The sequence below is a fragment of the Tyto alba genome, unplaced genomic scaffold, assembly GCF_018691265.1.
Source record: "Tyto alba isolate M040663 unplaced genomic scaffold, T.alba_DEE_v4.0 Super-Scaffold_40, whole genome shotgun sequence".
Lineage (NCBI taxonomy): Eukaryota > Metazoa > Chordata > Aves > Strigiformes > Tytonidae > Tyto > Tyto alba.
Genome location: NW_024881316.1, coordinates 49,177,116 through 49,201,296, shown reverse-complemented (window position 1 = coordinate 49,201,296; position 24,181 = coordinate 49,177,116). Strand labels below are relative to the sequence as shown.

At 44.4% G+C, this 24,181-nt stretch overlaps 1 protein-coding gene across 3 annotated transcripts in view; it reads right to left on the bottom strand.

Moving 5' to 3' along the window:
• FBXO16 (F-box protein 16) overlaps nt 1–24,181 on the bottom strand; it is a 40,094-nt gene that overhangs the window by 8,729 nt on the left and 7,184 nt on the right. For all 3 annotated transcript variants that reach the window (XM_032997593.2, XM_032997594.2, XM_032997595.2), the window contains 5 exons: nt 18,855–18,890; nt 11,061–11,267; nt 9,546–9,710; nt 8,444–8,649; nt 695–800 (listed from right to left, as the gene is read on the bottom strand). In XM_032997593.2, the coding sequence (XP_032853484.2) occupies nt 695–800; nt 8,444–8,649; nt 9,546–9,710; nt 11,061–11,267; nt 18,855–18,890 (720 nt within the window). The remainder of the gene's footprint in view (nt 1–694; nt 801–8,443; nt 8,650–9,545; nt 9,711–11,060; nt 11,268–18,854; nt 18,891–24,181) is intronic.

Sequence of the window (24,181 nt, the reverse complement as noted above, 5' to 3'; positions counted from 1 at the left end):
AACTTCTTTAGCTCAACTCACATGCATTCCCTGGCTTTCATCGCTTAGAAAACATGCTTCCAGGTCTGCAAAAATCCCCAATACGCTTGTGAGCACATCCTTCTTCTGGCAGTTATTTGTTGCCATATCTACAAAAGCTTAGACCCATGATTTTTTCTGGAAGCCTGACTTCCCTAGACTCCTTTCATGTGGGGATGCCCTATTTTACCAGCGATGAGCACAATGAATCCTCAGTATTAAGACCTTGGGGCTGTTTGCTCAGGGTCAGCGCAATGAACAGAGAATAAACTAACATCACATTGCAATGATCAAAAGTTGTGAGCACAGAAATGAAGCTTTGGGAAGAGATGCAAGTGTCGTTAAGAGAATTGATCCAGTGCTTTGTAAAGCATGGAAGCATACCGTCGGGACACAGATAACAAGGTCACTGTTACAGACAGTTGCTGTCCTTTTCCCACTGCAGGCAGATGGACTGTGTCTCGGCTGCAGTGAGAGATTGCCCCCGGCGCAGCCACACATGGGGTGCTTTGTGTCCTCCTTCTGCCCAGATACATCCCTCGGGGAGAGGCAGCGAATGTGCCTGGCAGCCTACTTACAGCAGGAGCAAAGCTTCACAGTTACCTAAGTTAAGTAAAAGCCCTGAGCTAAAACGTTCCTGGGCATAACGATATAATTACAAGACGGTGATACTTGCCAGTGATTTTGCCTTCTGGAGCTTATTAGATCCATGACCCGCTCTCTTTTTTTTCTCAGCTGCCTGCCGGCTAAGGTCCGGGGTCTCCCCTCCTCCTTTCTTTCTCCTGCAGAGTAGAACAGAATAGTATTAACAAGTGCTATGGAGTTGGTTCCCTGGGGTTGAGAAAAAGAAAATCCCTTATGATATTGCCACCCGAAAAGACACGGTTTAAGATAATACATTTTATCTTGCACCTGGGGCAGACCAGGAGCACACAATCAGATACCATGGCTCAGAGGAGGGTGGCAACTTGCTATTTTTTAAGCTATGATAACTTTATAGCACTCAAACACATGCCCTGAGCTCGAGACTTGCTGATTGAAGCTAAATCCACATAACATGTACCTCAGCTTAGGGGAATTTGCAGAAAGGCGCGTTTAGCTAAGTCAATTTGAGAATTTTCAGTGAAGTCCATGTCACTTGTAACATAAATAAGGGCAGAGGACTGCCCCTCCAACAAGGTATTTATTAACTGTTGTCATTGCCAAATACTTCTTCTTATATATGTGTATGTGTATGTATATGAATGTATAAATTTATATGCAGCTATTATTAAAGTCAATACAATTAACTGGAAGAACAGGAATATTCCAGAGTGTGAAAATTAAGTGAAGTGCATTGGAATATGGCCAGTTGTCCTATTTTTCCAATAGCAGGAGAAACATTAATACTATGAGGAATTTTTTTTAAGAACTCAGGCCGGTTCATAGACACACACACTCTGAAGGTGTTCATTCCCCTTCTACGTTCAAATTCTGCAATACAGAACTAGTGACTTTAAAGCAGCAACTCCGTGTGCTTTCTGAGGGTGTCTCCCAGCTCCGTCACCAGCGTCTCTGGGCTCCTGGAAGGCATGCTAAAAAGCACAGTATGAATACAAATTAATGAATATAAAGGGTGGAAACAGACTCTAAAAGCAACATTTATCCTATAAAGAAACAGAGCCACAACACATAACACACACGTCCTCAAAAGCAGCCAACACCAGCATGTATCTGGTATTCACTCACCCCAGACCAGCTGCAGATCAAGAACCATAAGACAAGTCAGACATTATTTCAAATAGCAAACTGAGGAAAACTGCCATCTGTTTATAAACACTTCACAAACAATCGAGAGAGAAAATTCAATCCAAAATATTGCTATGGGCAATGAACTGGTCATCTTGGTGGGCTTGGCAGTGTGAGGTTTATGGTTGGACTCGATGATCTTAAAGGTCTTTTCCAACCTGAATGATTCTATGATCTTTGGAGAGAATGAAGACCTCGCCCTGTGGTTGTAAATTAAGATATGAACATCTACTGCTGTATTCTAGTGTCCATGCTCATGGTGTCAGAGCATCCCCCTGCAGCAGGTCACCACCATGATCTCACTTTGAGGTCAGGAAAATGTAAGCAGTGAGGAGTTTCTCAAGGCTGCAGAGGAAAAGGGCATCAAAGCCGAGAGGAGGACGGCAGGTCTCTCACTCCCAGTGCTGGACTCGGTGTTTCCCACCCCGCTTTCCTCCCATAAGGAACATTTTTAATTCCCACAAACCTAACAGCAGAGAGTACGGAGCTGACTATTCAGAAACATGAAAAGCAAGAGACGAGCGTTAGAATTCGGAAGGACAGTGAAACACCGTGCCCTTCTCACGCAAGCGAGCTCCTTTTTGTCAGAAACTGGGCCCAGGCTGCTGACAGAACAATTACTGAAAGTAATTATTTTCTCGTTGGGTAAACACTCCAGTACAATATGCAACTGTTTTTAGAGCCCGCCTATGTCCATAAATTATCTAACTGAATTAGTGCTGGCTTCCAGAAGCCCGAGCTGGTTGAGGGGGGAAGGAGCTTGCGTTTTGGCTGAGCTGTTGTCATGAGGAGTAGCAGGGCTCTTTCTTGAGGCACAAGGATGCAATCTTGGCGGGGGTCCAGCGCTAGGCTAGAATTGGAGTTTATTATTCATGATGAAGTGGGAGGCAGATCTTTTGATTTATTGGCAACATGCAGCACAAACACCAGATGCCTTCCAGCAGAACTGTACATACATGGACTGAAAGAAACATCCCTCCTGGACCTTTTAAGGCAGATCAGAGTCCCAGAGAAAAATTTGCTGACTTGGTTCCACACTTGAGATGAAAATCTTGCACTTCACCTTTGCAATATTGCTTTGTGCCCAAAGAGACAAATCCATCCTTGCTGGTCTCTGTTTTGTTTGTATATAAACAAAAAGCTACCTGGACAATTCAGGCAGAAAACAAACCAGACCTACCAGAAATCACCCTTACGATAAATTGCACACATACATGCAGCAACACCAAAAGTCACAGCTATAATTCTACAGAGGGATTTTGATAACCCCTTCCAGGCAATTTGTAATTCAACCCCTGCCTGTATCACTTCCCTGTTGCCTCACTACTCCCTCGACTACGCATCTGATCATTGCTATTCTTAATTTCACCGCTCAGTGACTGTGAAGCTTTTCCCACACTATCCCGTCTAAACCAAATAACCTCGCAGTGAACGTACTCAGGGATCTCTGTCCCATCTCCTTCATGCTGCAGTGATGTTTGTCACTGAGGCTCTTGGGTGACATTTGGTTTTTATAGTACGAGCTCATGCCTTTCTGAGCAAGCAGCAAAAACATCCATCAGAAAAATAAAAACAGTTAAGTCTCAATTATAATCCAGATTGCAAATTAACACCATTCTGCCATTTTGGGGGCACTACCCAGCTGTGGCACAGTGTTATGGTTCTTCTCCCCAGTGACAGGAAGCACCAGCACTGTCCAGGCCAAACCCTCACCCAATTGCTCTATAGAAATTTATTTATTTGTTTTTCAAAGGTAAATACCCAATTACAGTCTCACAGCCCGAAGCATGTTTTGTTCTCTTTTAGGACTCCCTTCACCTCTGCTCCCCTGCGTAACTGAGAATTGACTGTAGATTGTTACACTTCCCATGTTTCACTTTTTTGGGCTAAGCAAGGATAAATTCTCTGCTATGATTTCACAGCAGTGTAATTTTGATACTGCTGTGGAAGGGAGCATGTAGCTAATGACTCTTCTGAAAAGGCCAACAAAGAAACAGATGACAATGCTGCCACTGAAATGACAATATTTCAGGTGCAGAGAAGATGCTCTGTTATGATGAACAAGAGAGTTCTCACCTCTATGGATCAGAACGCCAGTTGTTGTGGTTTAGGCTTGATTGGCAGCCAACCACCATGCAGCAGCTTTCTCTCCCTTCCCCTCCAGCAATAAGAAGGGACAGAGAGCCAGGCTTGGGGTTCAAGATAGGACTGGGATGGGGAAAAATCCCCCTTTTATGATCACGAGCAAAAGGCAGACTCGTTAGGGGAAGAAAAAAAAGAACATACATTTATTACAGACACTAACACCACATAACAGAGTAAGACAGTGAGAAGCATTGCCACATCTTGAGAACACCTTCCCCCCACCCCTCCCTTCTTCCCGGGCTCAGCTCTGCTCCTGATATCTCTACCTCCTCCCCCAGTGGCGCAGGGGCAGGGAATGGGGGGTGCAGTCAGTGCTGCCACTTCCTTCGTCTTCGGTGAGGGGAGTGTCCGAAACTTGTTCCTCCTGCTCCTTTGTGGTCCCCCTCTCAAAGGAGACAGTCCTCCACAAACTTTGTCCGACTTGAATTCCTCCCACGGGCCGCAGCGTTCCCCACACTGCTCCGTCATGGGTCACTAACTCCCTCCGACTGGATTCCCTCCCACGGCTGCAGCCCTTCCCGAGCTGCTCCGGCGTGGGACTCCCCCGCATGCTGCAATCCTCCCAGCACTGAATTACAGCAGTGGGGCTGCCTTTTCCCATGAGACCCCGGCCTTCTTCGGGCACAGAACCTTGATCATCTGAGCAGGAGCAACAGGCCATAAATCAATGTCTGCTCCACCGTAGATCTTCATGGGTGGCAGGGGGGGCTGCCCTGCCATCTCACCACAGGATACAGGGCGGTCTCTGCTCCAGCACACCTCCCCCCTCCTTTCTTCCTCCGTTCCTCCACTGACCTTGGTGTTCATGCAGCTGCAGCAACTCCTCCTCACCAGTCCCACTGCCCGTCACCACGTCCCTTCTTAAATACGTTATCGCAGAGGCGCAGCCGATTGGCTCAATTTCCCAAACAGATGTGGAGCTGATGTGGAGCTGGGGGAGCTTTGAGAAGCTTCTCACAGGGGGCCGCCCCGATAGCCCCCTCCCCTGCCACCAAAAAAACTTCACCACTCACTCAACCCAGGACACCAGTGTAGGTTGAAGTCCAGCTCAGAGGAGATTTTTAGCCAGGTCCAAGAGCTAGGAAGACCCATTTTTTTGTTACCTCTTAAATTCTGCAAAATTTAACTTGACATTAGGCAGATTAACTTTGATTCAAAGAAGTAGCCAGTGACGAGTCTCACACGAAGCTTTGATGATGGCGTCAAGTATTCCTTTGATGTCATCCTGTTTATTCACAAAGAATGTTCCACAAGTCCTGTTTTCCTCAGCACTGCAGAACTCAAATGGAAAGAATGGTTTGCTGGCTCTCAGCTTTCCAGTCAACCTGCTGGCCTGCAAATGCTCTTTCTAGTCCTTCTCTCTCAGCCACCACTTTGGCTTTCTGCTCCTTTTCTGCAGGTTCTGCTCCATCTTTTCACACATGCACATGACCTCAAGAAAATACTCGTTCCTTTCTATATGCATTCTGACTGCAGCAAAACCCACTTCTTCTCCCAGACTACCTTTGCAAAACCCTGGTTTTGGGGAAATCACTCCTATTGTTTTAGGAGTCTCATTTTACATAGATTTCATTACTTCTGACATTCATTTTACATGAAGAGCGGTTGTTATGCCCTTGAGCTCCAAGAATTCATCTAATCTGAAGAATAACTATACCTAGCACAGCCTGGGGGGTCAGAGATTTTTATCTTGGTTCTCTGATCTACTTTACAGCCCTTTACACTGGTCAGGCAGGGTCTGCCTGAGCCTGTAGGCTGCAGTGAAGTAGATCATCTTGCATAGCATTCATGAGAGACTCCTAACTCATCCGACTAGGCACTCACAGTTGGCTGAGCATGGCCTTCATCAGCCATCCAAAACAATGCCTGGCATTGCAGCGGGGCACTCTGACCACTTTGCCATTTTGCTGCTGCTGACAGGCAACCTACACTTGGCCAAGCCACCCCTTAGCTGCCACCTCCACCGAAAGCCGGCACTTAAGGAACACTCGAGCGTGAAAGGTGGTGCCTGGCTGCTCCTGCTGCAGGCAGGGAGCCAGGTGAAGTGCTGAAGATGCCATCCCCAGGCGCTGCCTAGAAGCAAAGGATGGAGGATGCAGTAGAGAAACTTAGCAGGAGAACTTAATAGAATCATAGAATCACAGACCGGTTTGGGTTGAAAAGGACCTTAAAGCCCCCCCAGTGCCCCCCCCTGCCCCGGGCAGGGCCCCCTTCCCCCAGCCCAGGGGGCTCCCAGCCCCGTCCAACCTGGCCTTGAACCCTTCCAGGAAGGGGGCACCCACAGCTGCTCTGGGCACCCTGGGCCAGCGCCTCACCCCCCGCACAGGGAACAATTTCTGCCTTAGATCTAACCTAAATATCCCCTCTTCCAGTTTAAAGCCATTACCCCTTGTCCTATCACTACCTGTCCTTGTAAAAAGTCCCCCTCCAGCTTTCTTGTAGGCCCTGTTTAGGTACTGGAAGGCTGCTATGGGGAAGACCTCTAGGAAGGGGCTGCAGCAGGGACTGTGTTGGCAACGTGTCCACAGAAAGAAGAACCAGAATATTGTTACGTGAAGCTGGGTCAGCACCTGAAATGGCACACCTGTGTTGCTGAATAATCATTACAGATGGGACTATACACTAGCAATTACTTTCAGCTTAAGTGATATTAAAGGGAGATCCTTGATAAACAAGCAAATCTCATAGAATTCATTTCTTTCCTTGCAATAATCCTCTATAATTATGGATAAATGCCAGATTTGCTAGAACACTTGGCACTAAAATATTCTCCATTGCACAAATGGATAGAGGCTCAAATCTCACTTAGGAGAAGAAAACAGTCAGTGTGCTTACTGTATCATTAGTAACTCAGCATCATTTGCATCTGCTTGTCAGCTGGATCTACAGCTCAATTCTGGAACAAGCAACTTCTAAACTCCTCAAGCAAGGCTTGTCCCACTTTTGACACTGGGTCATGGCCAGCACAAGGGAACCCTAAACCTTGCAGAAACCTTTGGGAGCTGCTACATAGAAACTTTTAGCACAACTGAAAAATAATATCAGGACATCCATTTGCAACAAGAGGCATTTTGTCAAAATATTTCGTGAAAAGCCTCAAATTACTCTACCGAAAATGGTGCTAGAGTTTGGAAACATACCACAGAAAGAGGGTGAGGTGGAAACTGGAAAGCTCTTTGAAGTAGTGCGGTATCCTAGGACTAGGGGACGCGGATTAAAAAAATGATTCATAAAAGGCTTTTGCTCAGACACTGGGAACTTTGTGGAACACCCCGGAGGAGCGGTGGGTCCAGCAAAGTTAATCACATTAAGAAAGAGCCTACGTGAGTGCACAACTGCTTAGCCAAATAATCACTCGGCTGGGGTAATTCATGGGTTGATTGTTCCTGTGCACAGGGCTAGTCTCAGCTCTATCAGTTATTTACTTAAAGTACAATCTGGACACTTTCATTGTGGCTCAATTGGTTCCCAAGGTTTTTCTTGGCACAGTGAAGAGGAATCTCCTTCTCTCGTCCCATTTGGTTGGGTAGGAGTCTGTGCACAGGGACTCGCACAGGAACTAGGCAGCGGTCAATCTAATCCATTACCTGTTCACCAGGCTCAGATTAATGACAGTATTACCAGTTTCACAAATTATTGCACATCAGCTGAATTAAGGTAACTGCTGTGAGCCCATGAAAAATGAGAGGTGGTATTAACAGAGACTTAAACGAGAAATGGGCCAAACACTGCACACAGGTGACTACTGCAGCCTCCTTGCTATTGTTCCTACTGAGGCACAGAAATTTGACCACAGATCTAAGATTCTGAAAATATCTGATGCTAGATGTGCCAAAGGAAAATATGGGGCAGTCCTAACACAAGTCAATGGGCAAAACTATACTTTGGGGTGGAAATGCCTTTCCTTTGCCAGTTGCTGACCAGATAATCCTGGGAGCCCAAGAGTGATGCTTCTAGGCAGTCTATACCAGGCAGTGAAGATACAAATGCTATTCATTACTTAAATGTTCTATAGTACATACATACTCTTATGCCTGCATCCCCATTCAGTCATCAAAATCTATTTTCAGCCAGAAGATCCTTGAAGTGATAGAATTATATTTCATCACAATTAATTCAATCTTCCTCTTCTGTGCAAAAGCCGCAGATTCCTCTCAACCTTGCAGCTTTATTTAAAACCTCTTGAACAAATTCTTGTCCTGATTCTTTCATTACAGCTGTGTAACATCCCCAGGAGTCACAGACTATTTTATAAGCAGCCACTAACAAGTTGTGCCTGCGCTGAAAGGACACAAAGTAGTGCAGCTGCAACTACAACTGGACCGAGATCAATCCCAGAAAAGCCGAAAGAGCAGCAAAGTGGGTTTGAAACCAGGTTGCTGAACTTACAAGGCTTCCAGGCAGTGTGGAGCCCAGGCAGTGTGAGCTTGTAAAGGACACAGACATACCCTATGTCACAGAAAAAGCAAAAGAGAAGAGATCAAGCTCTTACGCCTGCCTAGCCTGCTCGATGGGATCGAAGTTGTCGAGGTAGTTGAATCGGATGGTGTCTGTAGGATGCCTGTCTGATGAACGCCATGGTGGGAGCACTTTTTTCTCCTTATTTGTCCTCCTTCCTGGCACAGAAAGTTTTGCCTCTGGGACGTTGCTTCTTACCGGTTGCACATCAATAACTACAAACTCATCCTTTGAAGGAGTCTAACAAAAGAAGAAAATAAACTTTAGCCTATAATGAAAATGAGGTTTATTTTGCCTAACTTTAGACTTCTAAGAATTGGGTATTAACTCAAAATTGGTCTTTCCAGGCTCCATTATGGTCAGTGGACAGTAATAGTCATCCTGACAGTGCATGTCATCACCCATGTACCAAAATATGTACTAAGATAAGCTGAGCTGCTTTTGACATGCATTGGCTTCTCTGTATTGAATACAGAGAAAGTCTGTGGGGGAGTTTGGTTAAAGTTAGAGGGCTGAGTTTTGAATTGAGGGCAGAAGAATCCCACCCTCACAGCCCTGTAAACCAGGCATGGCATCAATGAATCTCAGGAGAAAGCAATGGCTGCTGAGTAATGTTCCACCTCCCCAGAATGGCCCTGCCAGCTTTGAAGAAGAAAGAAAGAAAGAGGCAACACCAAGGGCTTTAATAGGCATAATGGGTGCTTTTTTCCTTTCCATCAGGTAAACTGTCTCTGAAATGTCAGCAGAGGTGATGCTCAATACCAATCTCTGCTTATCAAATTGAGACAAACTATCATATGCTCTATAAACTGGGGGAAAAAGAGAAGGGAACAGCCTTGAGTGCCGGAGAGGGAAATTTAGAGGATTTCTCCAGAGCACCCTGAAAGTATAGCAGAGACGTTGGTGGTTGCTTCCGCTTAACTGGTGAGATTCTCACTTCCCATCTACCAGGATGGATGACGGGAAACTAGAGCGCATGGCACCACAAGAGTTTAGATTCTAATTTAAAATTATGTATTTCCATTTTATTAGTGGGAGATTACAGAAAGATAAAGAGGAAAAGGGGTTAGACACCTGACCAGCCCACTTTTCCCACTGGCCCTGAACATCTCTGGTGGTGGTAGGTTGGTATGTACCTTTGGTCTGGTGACATGCAGCTCTTTCACCATCTCAATGTAATGTTTCTTCCAGATTCCTTGCTCAAAGGGGGTTGGAGAGAAGTTGATGTACCAGCCAAAACGCAGGCATTTCAGCATCCAGAGCTGATCCAGTTCAGACAGGTACTTCCAGTACCAGCTCACCTGTGAATGCCCAGTAAGTTGAACACCTTGGGGTTTCAAGAATCCAAGATTGCAGCTAGAGAGTTCTTTGCTGTGCATGTAATTCCTCTATGTCTTTGAACTAGTACAATTCTTCAGCACTCTTTATGCTCCTTTCAAACCTTTGATTAAACCATTCAAGATCAGCATGACATACTCAGTGCCTGAGTGTCAGCTGATCTCCAGTGCAGGGTAAAATATTCCAAAAATCACTGGCCAAAGGGCAAGTTTTCAGCCTGTTTGGGGCAACTTCCTGCACTTCTACTCAGTAAGTGTACAGTAGTTGGAATAAACCCTCTGTTTCCACTGACAAAACAGCATCAATAAACTCCCCAAGTCTGACAGACCTGTTCTGAACATTTTCTCCTTACTCGTTCTGCTGTTACACTCCATCACACAGTCACCTTGCATGCAACGCTTGTTCCAGCTTAAGGACAAACATCATCTATTGGCACTGCCATGCTTCTAATAGCAGCTGTCCAATGATATGACACAAGTAGCACTGTAAAAACCTATCTTTCTAAGGAAGTAATTTCCTAATCTGTCTTCTCCCTGCCTGTGAATGAATAGTGTGAGTTGCATCCACATAAAACAGGGAATGCTGGGGAAAGGCACTAGAGCAAGCTTTAAACAAGCTGAGATTTTGATAAATTCGTTGTATGACATAGAGTACTATGTTAGTGCAGTAGTAATGTCACCAATATCTGAACTTATTAATTCAGAACTACTGTGGGCATCACCTCACAGCACTTTATCTCATGCAAACATATTTTTGGACTATTAGCTCAGACTGTGCTCAAAATACTGAAGCCCTGGCCGTTGTGCTCAAAAGCACATCTGTAGCTTCTCTGCTTCTCCACAACCAACATTTTACCCCCAAGCATTTTAAAGGATCTGGTTTTCATAAAGCCTCATGTGCAGTTCTTTGCAACTAGCACAAGCTGATACTTTTCAAAGCAATTATTGATTCTGCACACAGTGCAAGGTACTTTAAAAGAACATGATTTTCAGAAAGTACCAGGCATCCTTCTTGGGAAGCTTCAGTCTTGTGAAGTGCCACATTTTAAATGCCTTAGAGCTGAGCACCTAAAATTACTCTTCCCTTTTGTAAATCTTAGACAATCTGGCTTAATTTAGGATCTGTGGAAGTGTTGCATCCAGTCTCATACAAGCGTCACTAAGCATTTGGCACCGGGCTGCCAAGTCAGAAGACATCCTTGCATTATGAAGAACAGCACTGGTATGTCTTTGCGGAAAATTAGTGCTGTTTCTTTTTTTTTTAACTAGCTTGACTGGACTTTCTGAACCTTAGGTACGTGTTGGCTTTTTTACCTGTGCACATCGACAGAGGCTCCGTGGATCCAGGAAGGAAAAGATGTATAAAGACAGGACTCTAGGAAGCCTCGTGGTAAAATCTAGAGCCTCGGTGGGGACTCGATCCTGTAGCTGCTTGGCACAGAATTTCTGCTGTGACGGGGAGCAGCGTTCCAACAGGTCCACCAGGATCTTCCGCCTCTGACCATCTGTCCACTTGTCAAACTGAAAAAAGGAGTTTCAGGTTCTGAGGAACCGGAGAGTCAGCTTCTTAAAATAAATCATACATTTAAGGCAAGGGAAAGTGCATAAGCAGCAGCTTCTGGTGACTCACTCAAGACCAAAGCACGTAGGAACTGGGAACAAATGGAGAGGCTACATTAAAAGAAACTCTGAAGCCACAAAACATATGATTTATAATCCTCAAAGGATCCAGGATGGCCTAGTCCAGGACACACTCATGCTCACAAGACTCTTTGCTCCTGGGACCAGCTCCGAGACTTGGCGTCACTCATGGAAAGGAGGAGACTCGGATGTGTGTTTACAGGATCAAGTCCCAAATTATTATGAGTTCACCGCTGATTCCTCATCTATCCTGACACTTCTATGGCCCTCACTACTGCAATATTTGAGTGCCTCACAATTTGTAAAGTATTTATTCTCACAATCCCACTGCATAGGAGAGAAACCCCCACTACAGAGAAGTGGAGCAAAGAGAAACTAAACCAGCTGCCCACGTATCACAAAGAAAATCTGCTGCACAGATCTGGCAGTACAGTAACAAAGATTTTTCACAGCATTTCTACGCTTATGGCAGGTATCTAAAGAGGTGGATTAAAACAGTTGTGGGAAGAAATGAGCACTTAGGTAACCACACAAGCATGTTATCGCTTTGCTACGATGGCAACAACTCTGCATTGAGCAGAGTGGGGCAGAGCTGTGTAAACAGGGTGGGAGCAACGGTGGCGGTGGCTGGTGTTTAACTTGGGTTGATAGCAGAGGATGGAAAGGGCCCTGTCAGCAGGAATCTCCTGGGAGGAGACTGACCTCATCGCCACAATCTGTGCAATCTGTCTCAAAACCTGCAAGAGCAGTCCTGGCTTCGAGGGCAGCGCAGAGTGCCAGGAGGGAGGAAATGTCAGAGGACCACGGCAGTGGCTGCAGGCAGGAGCAGCAGGAATCCCCCGGCGGGAACTGCCGGCACGCTTAAAGATGGATTTCCAGAGGAGGAATACAGACTTCGGAGAAGTCCCGCTTCATCCTCCTTCCTAGCACAGCACGAGCAGCCTCGACCCAAACTCACCTTCTTTCTGAACTGTTTGGGGAATTCCCCTGTTTGGGGAATGCTGCTTTTCCCCGTTGGTTTCTTTCTCACGCGTTGGCCACCCCAAAAACATGCACCCTGCTTTCACGGGACTGTTCCCTGACGCCAGCTTTCCACAGCTGACAACTTGCTCTCCACAGGTCAAATCACAGCACATTCATATTTTGCATTTAACCTCAGGGACATTTGAAGTCCTTATTTAAATGTGAACTCCAAAAATTAAAAATAATAAGAAAAACCATGCATTTCTTCCAGTATTTATTTTGTTATTGTGGGTAAATGGTTTAATGTCCAATGTCCCTTCCTTTCCCTTTCAGAACAAAACAGACTAGAAATTCATTTTTTTTTTTTTTCTCTGTTTCTCCCCGAAAAAATCTATGGTCAAGTGGAGGAGTGGCAGAATAACAGTTGAAAATATACTGTGCAGATGAAAGGTAATTAAGAAGCAATTTTTTTCCAGATAATTTTAAAGAACTCTTTGTTTCTTTATTTTTGCTTGGCTGTATTTAATTCCACTATTGGAGGATGAACTCTAAGAATTAAATATCTCTTCTCCTTCTTGCAAACACCTCTGCAAGACCTTCAGGAAGGTCAGCTGGAAGAAAGAGTGGAATTGGCATTCCTGGGATCCCAGAAACAAAAAGCCAACAAAAACAAGAAAGCTCCCAAATGTCCATCCCTTTTCAGACACAGGCAGGGAATTAAGGAATACACCCTTTTCCTCCCATCCCTGTTTTGCATATAACTTCCACCTATAATGACATTTAGCAGAGTACTAATGAAAAACTGAAGCAGGACCTTTGGATTTGGGGCTTAGAAACATGTTCCCTGAGCATAAAATCAAAGGTGTACCAGAGGGGGACAGAGCAGGTTCTGCCCAGCCCCTTCTCACCCTCAACATGATATTAAAGGCTTTCTCTGTCACACGGTGAAGGGGGAAAGCTTCTGCTGCACACCCCATTCACGATCACAGCTACATCCTCTTCTCATTAAAACAATCCGCAATCACCAAAGTGCAAAAATAAATTTCTCCTATAGAAGTTCCAGACACAAGGGGGAACTGACTTACTCTCCTCCACACCAAGAGATTAAGTGAACTAATCAAAGCAAATCCAGCTTCTTTTTCAAGAAGACAGAATATTTGCTCCTTTTTAACTCTTCCCATTCTGCCACGAGTTTTGCAATAAAGCAGTTCCTTCCAGCATCCTCAGCCTGTGCTTACTCTGCAAAGGAAACTCCATTTAAATCAGCGCCACACAGTCAGGAGCATGGGAACACGCAGCTTCTTCTCCACTGCATTCAGCAGCAGCCAAGTAGTTAAGCAGGCGTAATTTGTCTCTTTTCCAGTATTAACAAGCACGTCCCCATCCTACATTCAGCTGCCTTTCTCCCCAGTTCCTCCCCTTGCATGTGATTACAGCAACCCAACCAGTTGGACTGGATTCCCCTTTTCAAGGTGCTGCACCTTCTCTCTCCACAGCTAGGAACACTTTTTCCTTTTTCTGTGCCTTTCCCCGAGCCCTGGCAAACAATGTCTCCCCAGGGACTGTATGACATAAGGCTATGCTGGCAATGCACAGTGCTCAGTCCTGGCTTCTGCGATCAGTTTACAATTAATCCATGAGTGCACACACACAAATAAGGCAGGCTGACAGTAAGGGGAGAGCCCAGGACCTCAGTGCCAAAGTACAGAGGCTCTGCCGCTTAACCTAAAGAGGCCCCTCTCCTCTGTGAGAGACAGGTTGTTTTACTGACTCGAACTAGCCACTGAAATGGGACACAATCCTCATCTCCAAACCAGCATATCGACATGAGTTCACAGGGTTACAATCACACGCAGGCATCCCCGTGCTCTGCAAATGTAAGACTGAATTCGCTAGTCAACAAGGCTCTTTTGCTGAATTGCTTGCAAGTAGATGGAGATGATTCACTTAGGGAGAAGAAATTTTCCCCTCCCTCCCCACACATCTTCTCCTGGTCCTGATGAAGGGATTTGCTGGAGACCTGTGACCTGGGTGAGCAGAGAAGGGATGAAACAGATAGGCACCTGATATCCGTAAAATACACTAATCCACCCAATGAAATCCCAAACATCTCTGCTGCCAAGCAGCTCCATGCCAGCAATTAGCAACTAGCCCCTCTTCCTTTTTGCTTTCAGCGCTGTAGTTAAACAACTAAACCTGAAATTTTGCAAGAGGAGACTCTTGAGAAGACTGCTGAGGAAGGCAAGCTGGCAGCCTGGTGATAAGAAGCACCCCTGAGCAGAGGAGCCATTGCTCCTGCAGCTTGGCACCGAGCATGGGGTCAGCTCCTGGGTAAAGAATTGTCTGTAGGTGGGGGTCTGTGGTGAGTAGGGCTGGGGTTCAGCTGCTCAAACACCAGTCTTGTGGGGTATCCTGCAAAGTCTAAAGCTGCCACTCCAAGGGTGACAGTTCTCTGCAAGTCCTGCATCGTATCTGCCATGATATGAGAGGTAGATAATGAGACTAAGAGGTAGATAATGCATATGTCCCCACTATCATACTCTCACCCTTCAAACTGCGATCCAAACTGGATCCAAACTGCGAATTTGGCATGGTTCCTGGCCCTGGCTAATGTCTAAATTGTGTCTGAACAATGTCTGGAAGAGTGCTACGGGCCCAGGCCAAAATCATGCCAGGGAGCGTGCTAACAATTTCATAGTGTGGATGAGCAAGTTCCAGTGCCTGGGTACGCTCAGATTTGCTGTATAAATTACTAGCAGAAGATGTAGCCCACAGGGTGAGCTGAATCACTGTCTGGGCTCCCCTGACTTGTCTACATCTCATTTGGCTATAATGGAGGCTGAGACACTCAGATCACCCAGAGACACTGAAGCTTAGGTGTCTTAATCTACAAGTTCAGCCCCAGCTTCATTGTCAACTTATTAACCTGAGTGTCAGCATGATAGCACTGTGCATTAAGGTAGAGCAAAATGCTTTTATGTTTTTTAAATTAATGGGAGGAATTTTTGGCTTGCAGAACACAGCAGAAAGGGAGGCTGAAGCAGCACGTCAAGGCATCTGCCCTGGGTGCAATACAGAATAAAAGAAACTAGAATAAAATAGAAAAATTAAGAAAGAAATGTTAACCCTTTCACGGTTTAACCATCAAAAGGGTTTCAACTGAAAGACAGCAACATAATTTCTCTTTTATAGGTATCTGGATAGTATTTGGGTAAAGGAGTTGGTGTGAAGGAAATTTCATTGCAAATGCCTCCAGCAGGATCAAAGCCTGCAAATACTCATACATGGCTGCCACTACACACCACCACTGCTTCCACTCTGCAGCAATAATACTTTGTGGAGCTGAGCGCAATCTGAGACAGACAAAAAAATGTAGAGGGCCCCATCGTGTGTCTTGGATACTGCAGGTGACAGCACAGCCAGTCCCATGCCCTTTGGAGCTGCCCAGGAGCGCAGAAACAGAGAAATAAAATCCCTCAGGCCAGCTTGTTCATCATTTCTCAACCAGTGTCATATGGACCACAAGAGCCTGGGAGAGATCAAAGATGTTCTCTGCCAGAATCGAAAAAAAATAACTAAATGAAAATTCACATAGTCTCTGAATGCATGTAAATAAAATCAGGAAGAATAAAATAAGCAATGACCATCCAAAGTTTAATCTAATCTTTATTTGGCTGTAAAGGAAAACCACTGTGGCGATGCCACACAAGGCAACCTGCTCTGCTTTCCCAAAATGTTGGATGGTCCTTTGCTGTAAAAAGGTTGAGAAGCACTGAGCTAGTTCATCTCCTGCTGCAAGGCAGGATCCACTCTACCTAAATGATTCCTGACAAGTGTTTGTCTAACCTCTTCTCAAAAGACTCCAGCGATGGAGATTCCACCCCTAGCCCCCAGGCAAGCTACTCCGGCAACGAATTATCTGCAACATTGGATTTTGCTGGTGTCTAAATTGTGTCTCCATCATTGCAGTTCAAGCCTTCTCATCCTATCCAGTGCAAACACAGAGATCGGATCATTCCCTTCCTCTTTTGTGTGTCATTGGAAAGATGTTCTCATATCTTTTCTCCACAGTAAAGGGATTGTTTTCCTATTTTCTAGACCTGAGGCCGTTCTCACATATGACACATTCTCAGAAGTATCTCCAGCTGGTCCCCAGCTTTCTCAAAATGCAGAGGCCAGAACTGGGGATAGCTCTGCTTTACAGACAGCCCTTTGGGATATTTCTCTTTACTACAATTATAAGACACTGTCAGCTGATATTCAGTTTGTGATCCACCATAATTCCCAGCAATTTTTTATGCAGAACTGCTGCATACTTGGGTTTTCTCAGATCTGCAGTTTTTGTAAATGTCATTCTTACATGTATCACTTTTCACTTGTCCTTATCAAACTGCAGATCGTTTCATTCTGATTTCTAATCTCCAAAGTTCATTAAATCCTTCCAAGCCTGGTATCATCTGCAGATGAGTATGTACTTTCTATTCCATCACCCAGATATTATTGAAAATGCTTAACAGTTCTGGACTTAGGACAGACTTCAGCCTTCCAGATTCATAATAAAGCATTTACAACTACACTGAATATGGGTTCCCAGCCGTACAAACCCACCCTTCAGCAGTTTCATCTAGTCCATGCTTCCCGGGAGCACTTTCTGAAGGTCATGTGAATCAATGTAAAAACTCCTGCCCAGAGCACTGTGATTTCTTGACAGTTTCTCTGGGAGTGCTCCAGGCTTTGCATACCACATATTATAATGCCACAGGCTTTGAAGGGAGTGAAAAGCAGGTTTTGTGCTTTCTGCCCTGTTTTCATTGGTTTGACGGATGACAGAAGTGCAAGGAGAATTAGATCTGAAGAAATGTGATGAGAGCTACTGATCTAGTGTCATATGAAGGGTCAGAAATTTAACCTTTGAGAAGATGATCCAGCACTTGTGTGTTTGGAGGAAGGCTGTTTCCAGATTTTGGCTCTTTCACTGGGATTTCTAATGAAAACATTTTTGCCCTTTTGCCAGTATATCCCATGGGCATTTTAAAACATCCAACAATTTTCAAGAGACAGTTTTTAGGTCTGTCAGTTACTGACTATCATGCTAAAAGGTGTTTTTTTGAACAATAATCATTCAATTATTTTGTTTTCTTGGTGTCCATGAAATTTCTTAGTATGAAAATGAATGCATGTCAACAAGTTATGGAAATCGTATTTCCTATAAAGTTTAATAATTCTTATGGGCTTAAAATCAAAATACTTGTCTGTAAAGACCAGTGCATATGCAAAAAATTTCTGTGAGTGACCTATACAGCATAGAGAATATGCATCATAGTTTAAATAAAGTTACTGTGCAAATACTCTTTATCAAAGAGTGCTGATAAGGAGCATCATATCTATATTTCTGTTTAGCTTGTGTATCATATGTGACCACATAACTGGTTCTTTGGTTCCATTTAAAAAGATGTGCACAGGTCTCAACCATACAGCTACTACTGAGCCACATTAATGCATGCAGCTGAATTCACTCATTTATTGCAATAAAGTCCCTGAGTCTGCATTCTTGTTTGCAAAGGAGACTGAGCAGATAACGGCTGCTTTCCCATAATGGCCCGTAAACGGATTTTGCCATATAAAAGAGAAAGCACAGTGCGATATTTATGGAGTGATCTTAGGACTAGAGCAAATCTGGTGTCATTGCATGCTCTGCCATCAGCTTCCTGGGTAGGTCAGTCAGAGTTGGATTCCTCTCAAGCAGCCAGCTATGACTCCCTTTATAGGGTAAGGAAAGAAACAGGCATCTCCAGGGGGCTGATTTCTCATCCTACATCAAGTGAGAAGAATTACCCTCTGGAAATACCGTTTTCTCTCTGTTGACTCTACAAGGACCCTGTGATGACCAGACCAGTCAGGCTTAAATATTCTGTTTCAGACATGCACACCTGGCTAGAGAAACCCCATCCCGAATGCCTAACTTGCTGTCACTTGTGGTTGAGGCAGACAAATCCTATCTCATGTCTTTCTGTGCCTCATCTTTTCATCTGCGAAACAGGGTGACAGCACTTTCCTGTCTCATGTTGGAGCTGTGAAGATAATGCCAGTAAGAAATTGTGAGGTGCTCAATGATTACAGTATTAGGAGCCATATGCGTGCATTTGGTAGATAACATGTCATTTATTACGGGTTTCAAAGACCTGCTAGCAGGCAACGGCAATACCTAAATATCTAGTCTTCTCTTTGAAGACTTCACAGACCTTTCCCAGGTTTCTTATCCCGTTTCAGATAATTATGATGATGGAATATGATTTCCCAAGTTCAGAGCTTCCAGAATGCAGGCACAGAGGGAATTCACACCTTTACCTTCTTCAAAAGTAGAGCAGTTACAGCTCACTTTCACATCAGGAAATTAACTCTTTTTTCAAAATAAGATAGGCTTTACATTCCCATTATAATAATCTCTTGATTAGTTCAGAAATCTACCTACATTTAAATATATATTTAAAGAGAAAAGTTTACCCATTTTCCAAGCAGGGCTCTTCTTTCTTCAAAAACCTACAATACGTACACACACACATACACAAAAATGAATATTTAAAGGGGATTCAATATGTCCTAAGAAAAGTACAGCTTGAAAAACAGTCTACAAAATATAAACAGAATCACTGAATGGAAGAGTTTGGAAGAAACCTGTGGAGATCCTTTAGTCCAAACTCCCTGCTAGGGTCAACTAAAGCAGGTTGCTCAGGGTCATGTCCAGATGGGTTTTGAAAGTCTTCCTGGCTGGAGGCTCCACAACCTCTGTGGTAACTTGTTACAGCGTGTGATCACCCTCACAGTAAGAACATTTTTTCTTATGTTTAAATGGAATTTCCTGTATTTAAATTTGTGGCTATCACCTCTTGTCTTTTCACTGGATGGCACCAAGAAGAGTCTGGCTCTGTCTTCTTTACCCCCTCCCATCAGATATCTATACACATTGATAAGGTCCTCCATGAGCTTCTCTTCTTTAGGCTGAACAACCTCAGATCTCTCAACTCTTCCCTATACATTCTCCAATTCCTTAATCATTTTTGCAGCCTTACTCTGGCTTTGTTCCAGAAAGTCCATGTCTTCCTTGCACTGGGGAGCCCAGAAACAGACACAGCATTCCAGATGTGTCCTCACCAGTGCTGCAGAGGGGAAGGATCACCTCCCTTGACCTGCCACCTACATTCCTCCTAATGTAGCCCAGGATGATGGTGCCTTTCTTTGCTGCCTCATAGTTACCTTGGTATTCAACAAGACCTCCACATCATTCTCTCTCAAGCTGCTTTCCAGACACTCAGCCCATTTCTCTAGCCTGTCAAGGTCTCTCTTAATCACTGAAACAACCTGCTCAGGGAGATGGTAGAGTCCCTGTTGCTGGAGATTTTCAAGACACCGTTGGACAGGAGGCTAGATAATCTCCTCTAGGCTCCCTTTCCCATGAAAGGTTGGACCAGATGCTCTTTTCACGTCCCTTCCAACCTGGGCTGTTCTATGATTCTATGATTTATGAGAGCACAAACATCTGGTCTATCAATTACTCCTCACAATTCTGTATCATCTACAAACTTGCTGAGGGTGGACTCTGCCCCATCATCCAAGTTGTTAATGAAGATTTTCATTGATCCTGGCTCCAGTGTAAACCCCTGGCATACTCCACTAGTGACTGGCCTCCAGCTGAACTTGGTGCTGCTGATCACAATCCTTTGAGGCCAGTAAGGCAGTCAGTTTTCAGTCCCCCCTGACTCTCCATTCAGACTTCAGCAGTTTGGCTACAGGAATGTTATGGTAGACAGCATCAAAAGCCTTACTAAAATCTGAAAATCAATTAGTTTTTCTGCACCTCTCTTCCCTCCAGGATCACATAACATGTGATTCTTCCACACAGATCCCTGAAGAGGTCAAAGTCTGCTCTCCTGAAGTCCAGGGTTGTGATCCTGCTATTTGTCTTGTTCTTTCCTCTCAGCATCCTGAACTCCATCATCTGTCGGTCACTGCTGCCAACATTGTCCCTGACCTTCACATCCCCAACCAGTCCTTCCTTCTTTGTAACTATGAGGTCCAGCAGAAGATCTTCCCTTGTTGGTTCCTTGATGACCTGTGTCAGGAAGTTATCGTCAATGCACTCCTGAAACCTCCTGGATTGCATGTGCCCCACTGTGCTGCCCTTCCAGCAGATATCAGGGTGGTTAAAGTTCCCCGTGAGGGAACATAAGGCTTCTTCCAGTTGTCTGAGGGAGGCCTCATCTACTTCTTCCTGATCTTCTTCAACTCTACAGGCTGGTTGCTGTGGAAGGTTCCTTTCACTGAAGAAGACTCCCTAAAGTTCAAGGGCTATGTGTGCACAACAGTGAAGGACAGCTCTGCAGACTGGCTGCAGTGTGCTTCCTCTCATCTCCAGCTCCCTTCTTTGCAGCTACTGCACACACGATGTGCTCACATAGCGCTCTACTCTTTTGGGCATACGGTGATGCAGGGTGTCTCCCATGCTTTGGTGAAACCAGAAGCTGGGCTTCCCATCTCTTCATTTTACAAATTTCAGTTCTCCTGAGTTGGAGACATTGGGTTCCTGAAATCTAGAGTGGATACAACATGAGTAGATATTACACAGCCCTCGTGATGGCTTCAATCTTATCACAGCAAGACTGTTAGGACTAAGACTGTAAGACCAGTCCTTCTTCCCTGGCCACTTTACAGTGACAACTAAAAAGAAGGATGTTAAGTATCCAAATACAGTGGAGGATTTATGATGTTGACCTTTATCCATAGGGATCTAGACCTGAAAGCACTAGCATGTGGCTTCCCACTACCACAAAACTGCCTTCTATACTCAGGATTGTGACCTGGGAAAAGAGGAAATGCTGTAGATGATTTTTCCAGAAGACAGATCAAAGAGGAAAAATCCCAACTTATAACTGCACATAAAAACAGCTATTAACCACAACTAGGAAAACATGCTTGATCATTATAAACTCCAAACATGTTATTGCTATGACAGCCTGCAAAGAAGGTTCCTGCAGAGAAAGACATTATCAGTGCTGCAGTGATACAGCAGTTGACAGCCTTAACTCTGTCTCTCTCAGCAGGAGCATCTCTTGTGACAGGTGGAAAATGACATTTCTTTTATTTGTATGTTGACAGTTTTTATTTGCTTTATTTGCATATGGGACACTTGACAAAGCAAAACAAAACAAAACAAAACAAAACCCCTAGCAAGCTGCACTTGGAAAAGGATTTGCCACAAGCAAGTGATGAATAGTCAGAGATCTAAGTTTTGGGTTGGATAATTCAAGGGAAGCAGGGAGCTATTTATATAACTGAAAGCAATGTTAATGGTCTTTGATCAAAGAAAGACATATATTTGCTCTCAGCGTTCTTGGAGATACATCTGAGCCAACTCTGTCAAAAAGTTCTGCATACTCCAGGCACTTGGAAGCATTAATTAGCAACAGAATGGCCCAGAATTGGTATAATCATCCACTACCTTAATCAAGCCCATGTTTACTATCCTCTCCTCCGAGGCCTTGGAGTTATACCTGTAGCGTGCTTACGCTGGCTGGCCTTGGATGCAGCCTGAGGCCTAGCTTGCTCCTTAGATCAGCCATCTCACATCCACACCTTCAGGTGGTTTTAAATACGCTCAAGTTCAAGGCTGTCTGGCAAATCCCTCCACCCTGTGCTGCAAATGCCACTGGAGGCTCTTCTACCCCACACCTGAATTACTGCCCAGCAGAAGGCAAATCATCTCCCAGTTTCCAGTCCTCCCTTAAAGGCAGCACACAGCTCTGCACTTAGCAGGACTGACGCTGAAATCTGCTCGCTTTTGCTGCTGGTGAACAGGCTGCCCCATCTCTTACCTTTACGTCATCCTTAACCGTAGCACAACCTTGCCATATCTGACTCCACCTCTGCTTTTCTGACCATGAATGCTGCATAATTGGAGGCTTCCTACTCCTGGCTTCTTGACTTTGGTCCATCCCTGATGGTGATCCTGGCTTTAAAACAATCATGACTGCCCATGTCCCAGTGGTAACACCCTGAATAGTCTTTTCTGTCCTAACAGCTGCTGTAAGGGCAGAAAACCATAGAAGGAGGCAGCAGGACGTGGGATGCACGATCGGCAGGAGAGAGCTGGGTCCTATCACCAATGCGGGCAAAAGTACTCTTAAGCATGTTTGAAAATCCAGGGAAATCTACAGGAACTACTAACACAGTACCTCCAGGATTACCCAAAATTAGACAGGTAGCAATTTTATGCAAATTTATGCTACTAACTGCTCTTGGGTCTGCTCCTAACAATGGTTTAGATGGCACTTAAATGTTTCGGCCTTGAATCAGCTCTGAATTCCCACCACTCCTGCCCCTCATTGCTTGTTCTACTGACAAGTACATTTCTTACACATCTCTTCTTTCTGTGCTTTCATCTTCTCACTGTTTTTCACATACTTTCTATCTATAAATTCTTTTCTCTCTTCATGCTTTCTCTTAACTCAGGAGTGCAGAAATGAACAGAGATGACTGTATGAAAATGGCACCTTCTCACTCACTAACTCCTTATATCCATCAATTGGATTATCTCCTGATTTCAGTTGTCAGCAGTATTTTCATTGCAACTATTTTTTTTCCTGCTAACGCTGCAGAGTAATATAGTGATATACAAACAAGAGTTTCAGGTAAGTCAGTGCTTTAAAACCTGGATCAGAAACAAGCTAATGCCTTTTATCATTCATTTCATCACTGAGCACAGGTCTGGGACCTTATGGTATGCTCTTTCTTACCTGCAACATCATTAAGCATTGGAGTATACAACAATCTAGTATAAGCACTGGAAAGTTTTGCTGCAGCCCAATGCAACATCAGACTGACTAAGGAGCAGGGGAATAAGAAGATGGGAAAGTGTGGTTTTGCCAGTTAGATCATACTTTATTGCAGTGATGCACATCTGCAAAAAATATGTTTTAAAGGGTGTAGGAAACAGACATTAAAATGATTCAAAGGCTGGAGAAGATGCCAGACTGAAAGGACTTCAAAGAGCACAATCTGTTTAGTTTATCAAAAAAAGTTCAAGTGTTGGCTTGAAGCAGGGTAAAAGTCCTTCCACAAGGAAAAAATACTGATTACGGAAGAGTTTAATAAGCTTGCAGGGGAAGATTTAAATTATGGAAGCTAATGCTAGAAGTATTCAGACAGGAGACAAGGTTTCATCTTTTCATAGTACAGGAGATTAATCATGTGAAAATTATTAGGGAAATGATAACATTTTCATTTATTAAGGAATGAAGGTCCTTAACCCCAAAGGAAGTCTGGATACCTTTGTAGAAGATATATTCTAGCCAAATTCTAGTTACTGAGCTCAAGACTGGGAGAACTGTCTGAAACAAGAGGGCCCAAGAAATGGAGGAAGACAGGCTACATGATGTAACAGCCCACTCCAGATTAAATTCTATGAATCATCAACTGAAATTTAAACTGAATTCTGAGGGAGGAATATGCTCCTGGTGCTATATGAGCCAAAAAACCCTCAGTTATGTTAGCAGATCCCAGATATAGTATACAGAGTGGGAGGTTAGGAAATGTATCTCGTTATTTATAAATTGAGTGCATCACTTCAGTTTCTAAAATATCAAGCTAGCCCCGTCACTGCCAGGCTTAGCAGAGAAGCCAGAGCACGGGTACTAAGGCCTTTCCTACCAGTTGAGACGGAGCACACCAGCCACTCGGAAACTTACACTGACACCCAGTTTGCTCTGGGGTTAAACTGAAGTCTTCTGGTGCAGAAAAAGAATGATTTGGCAACTTTCAGTAGGAAATGAATACAC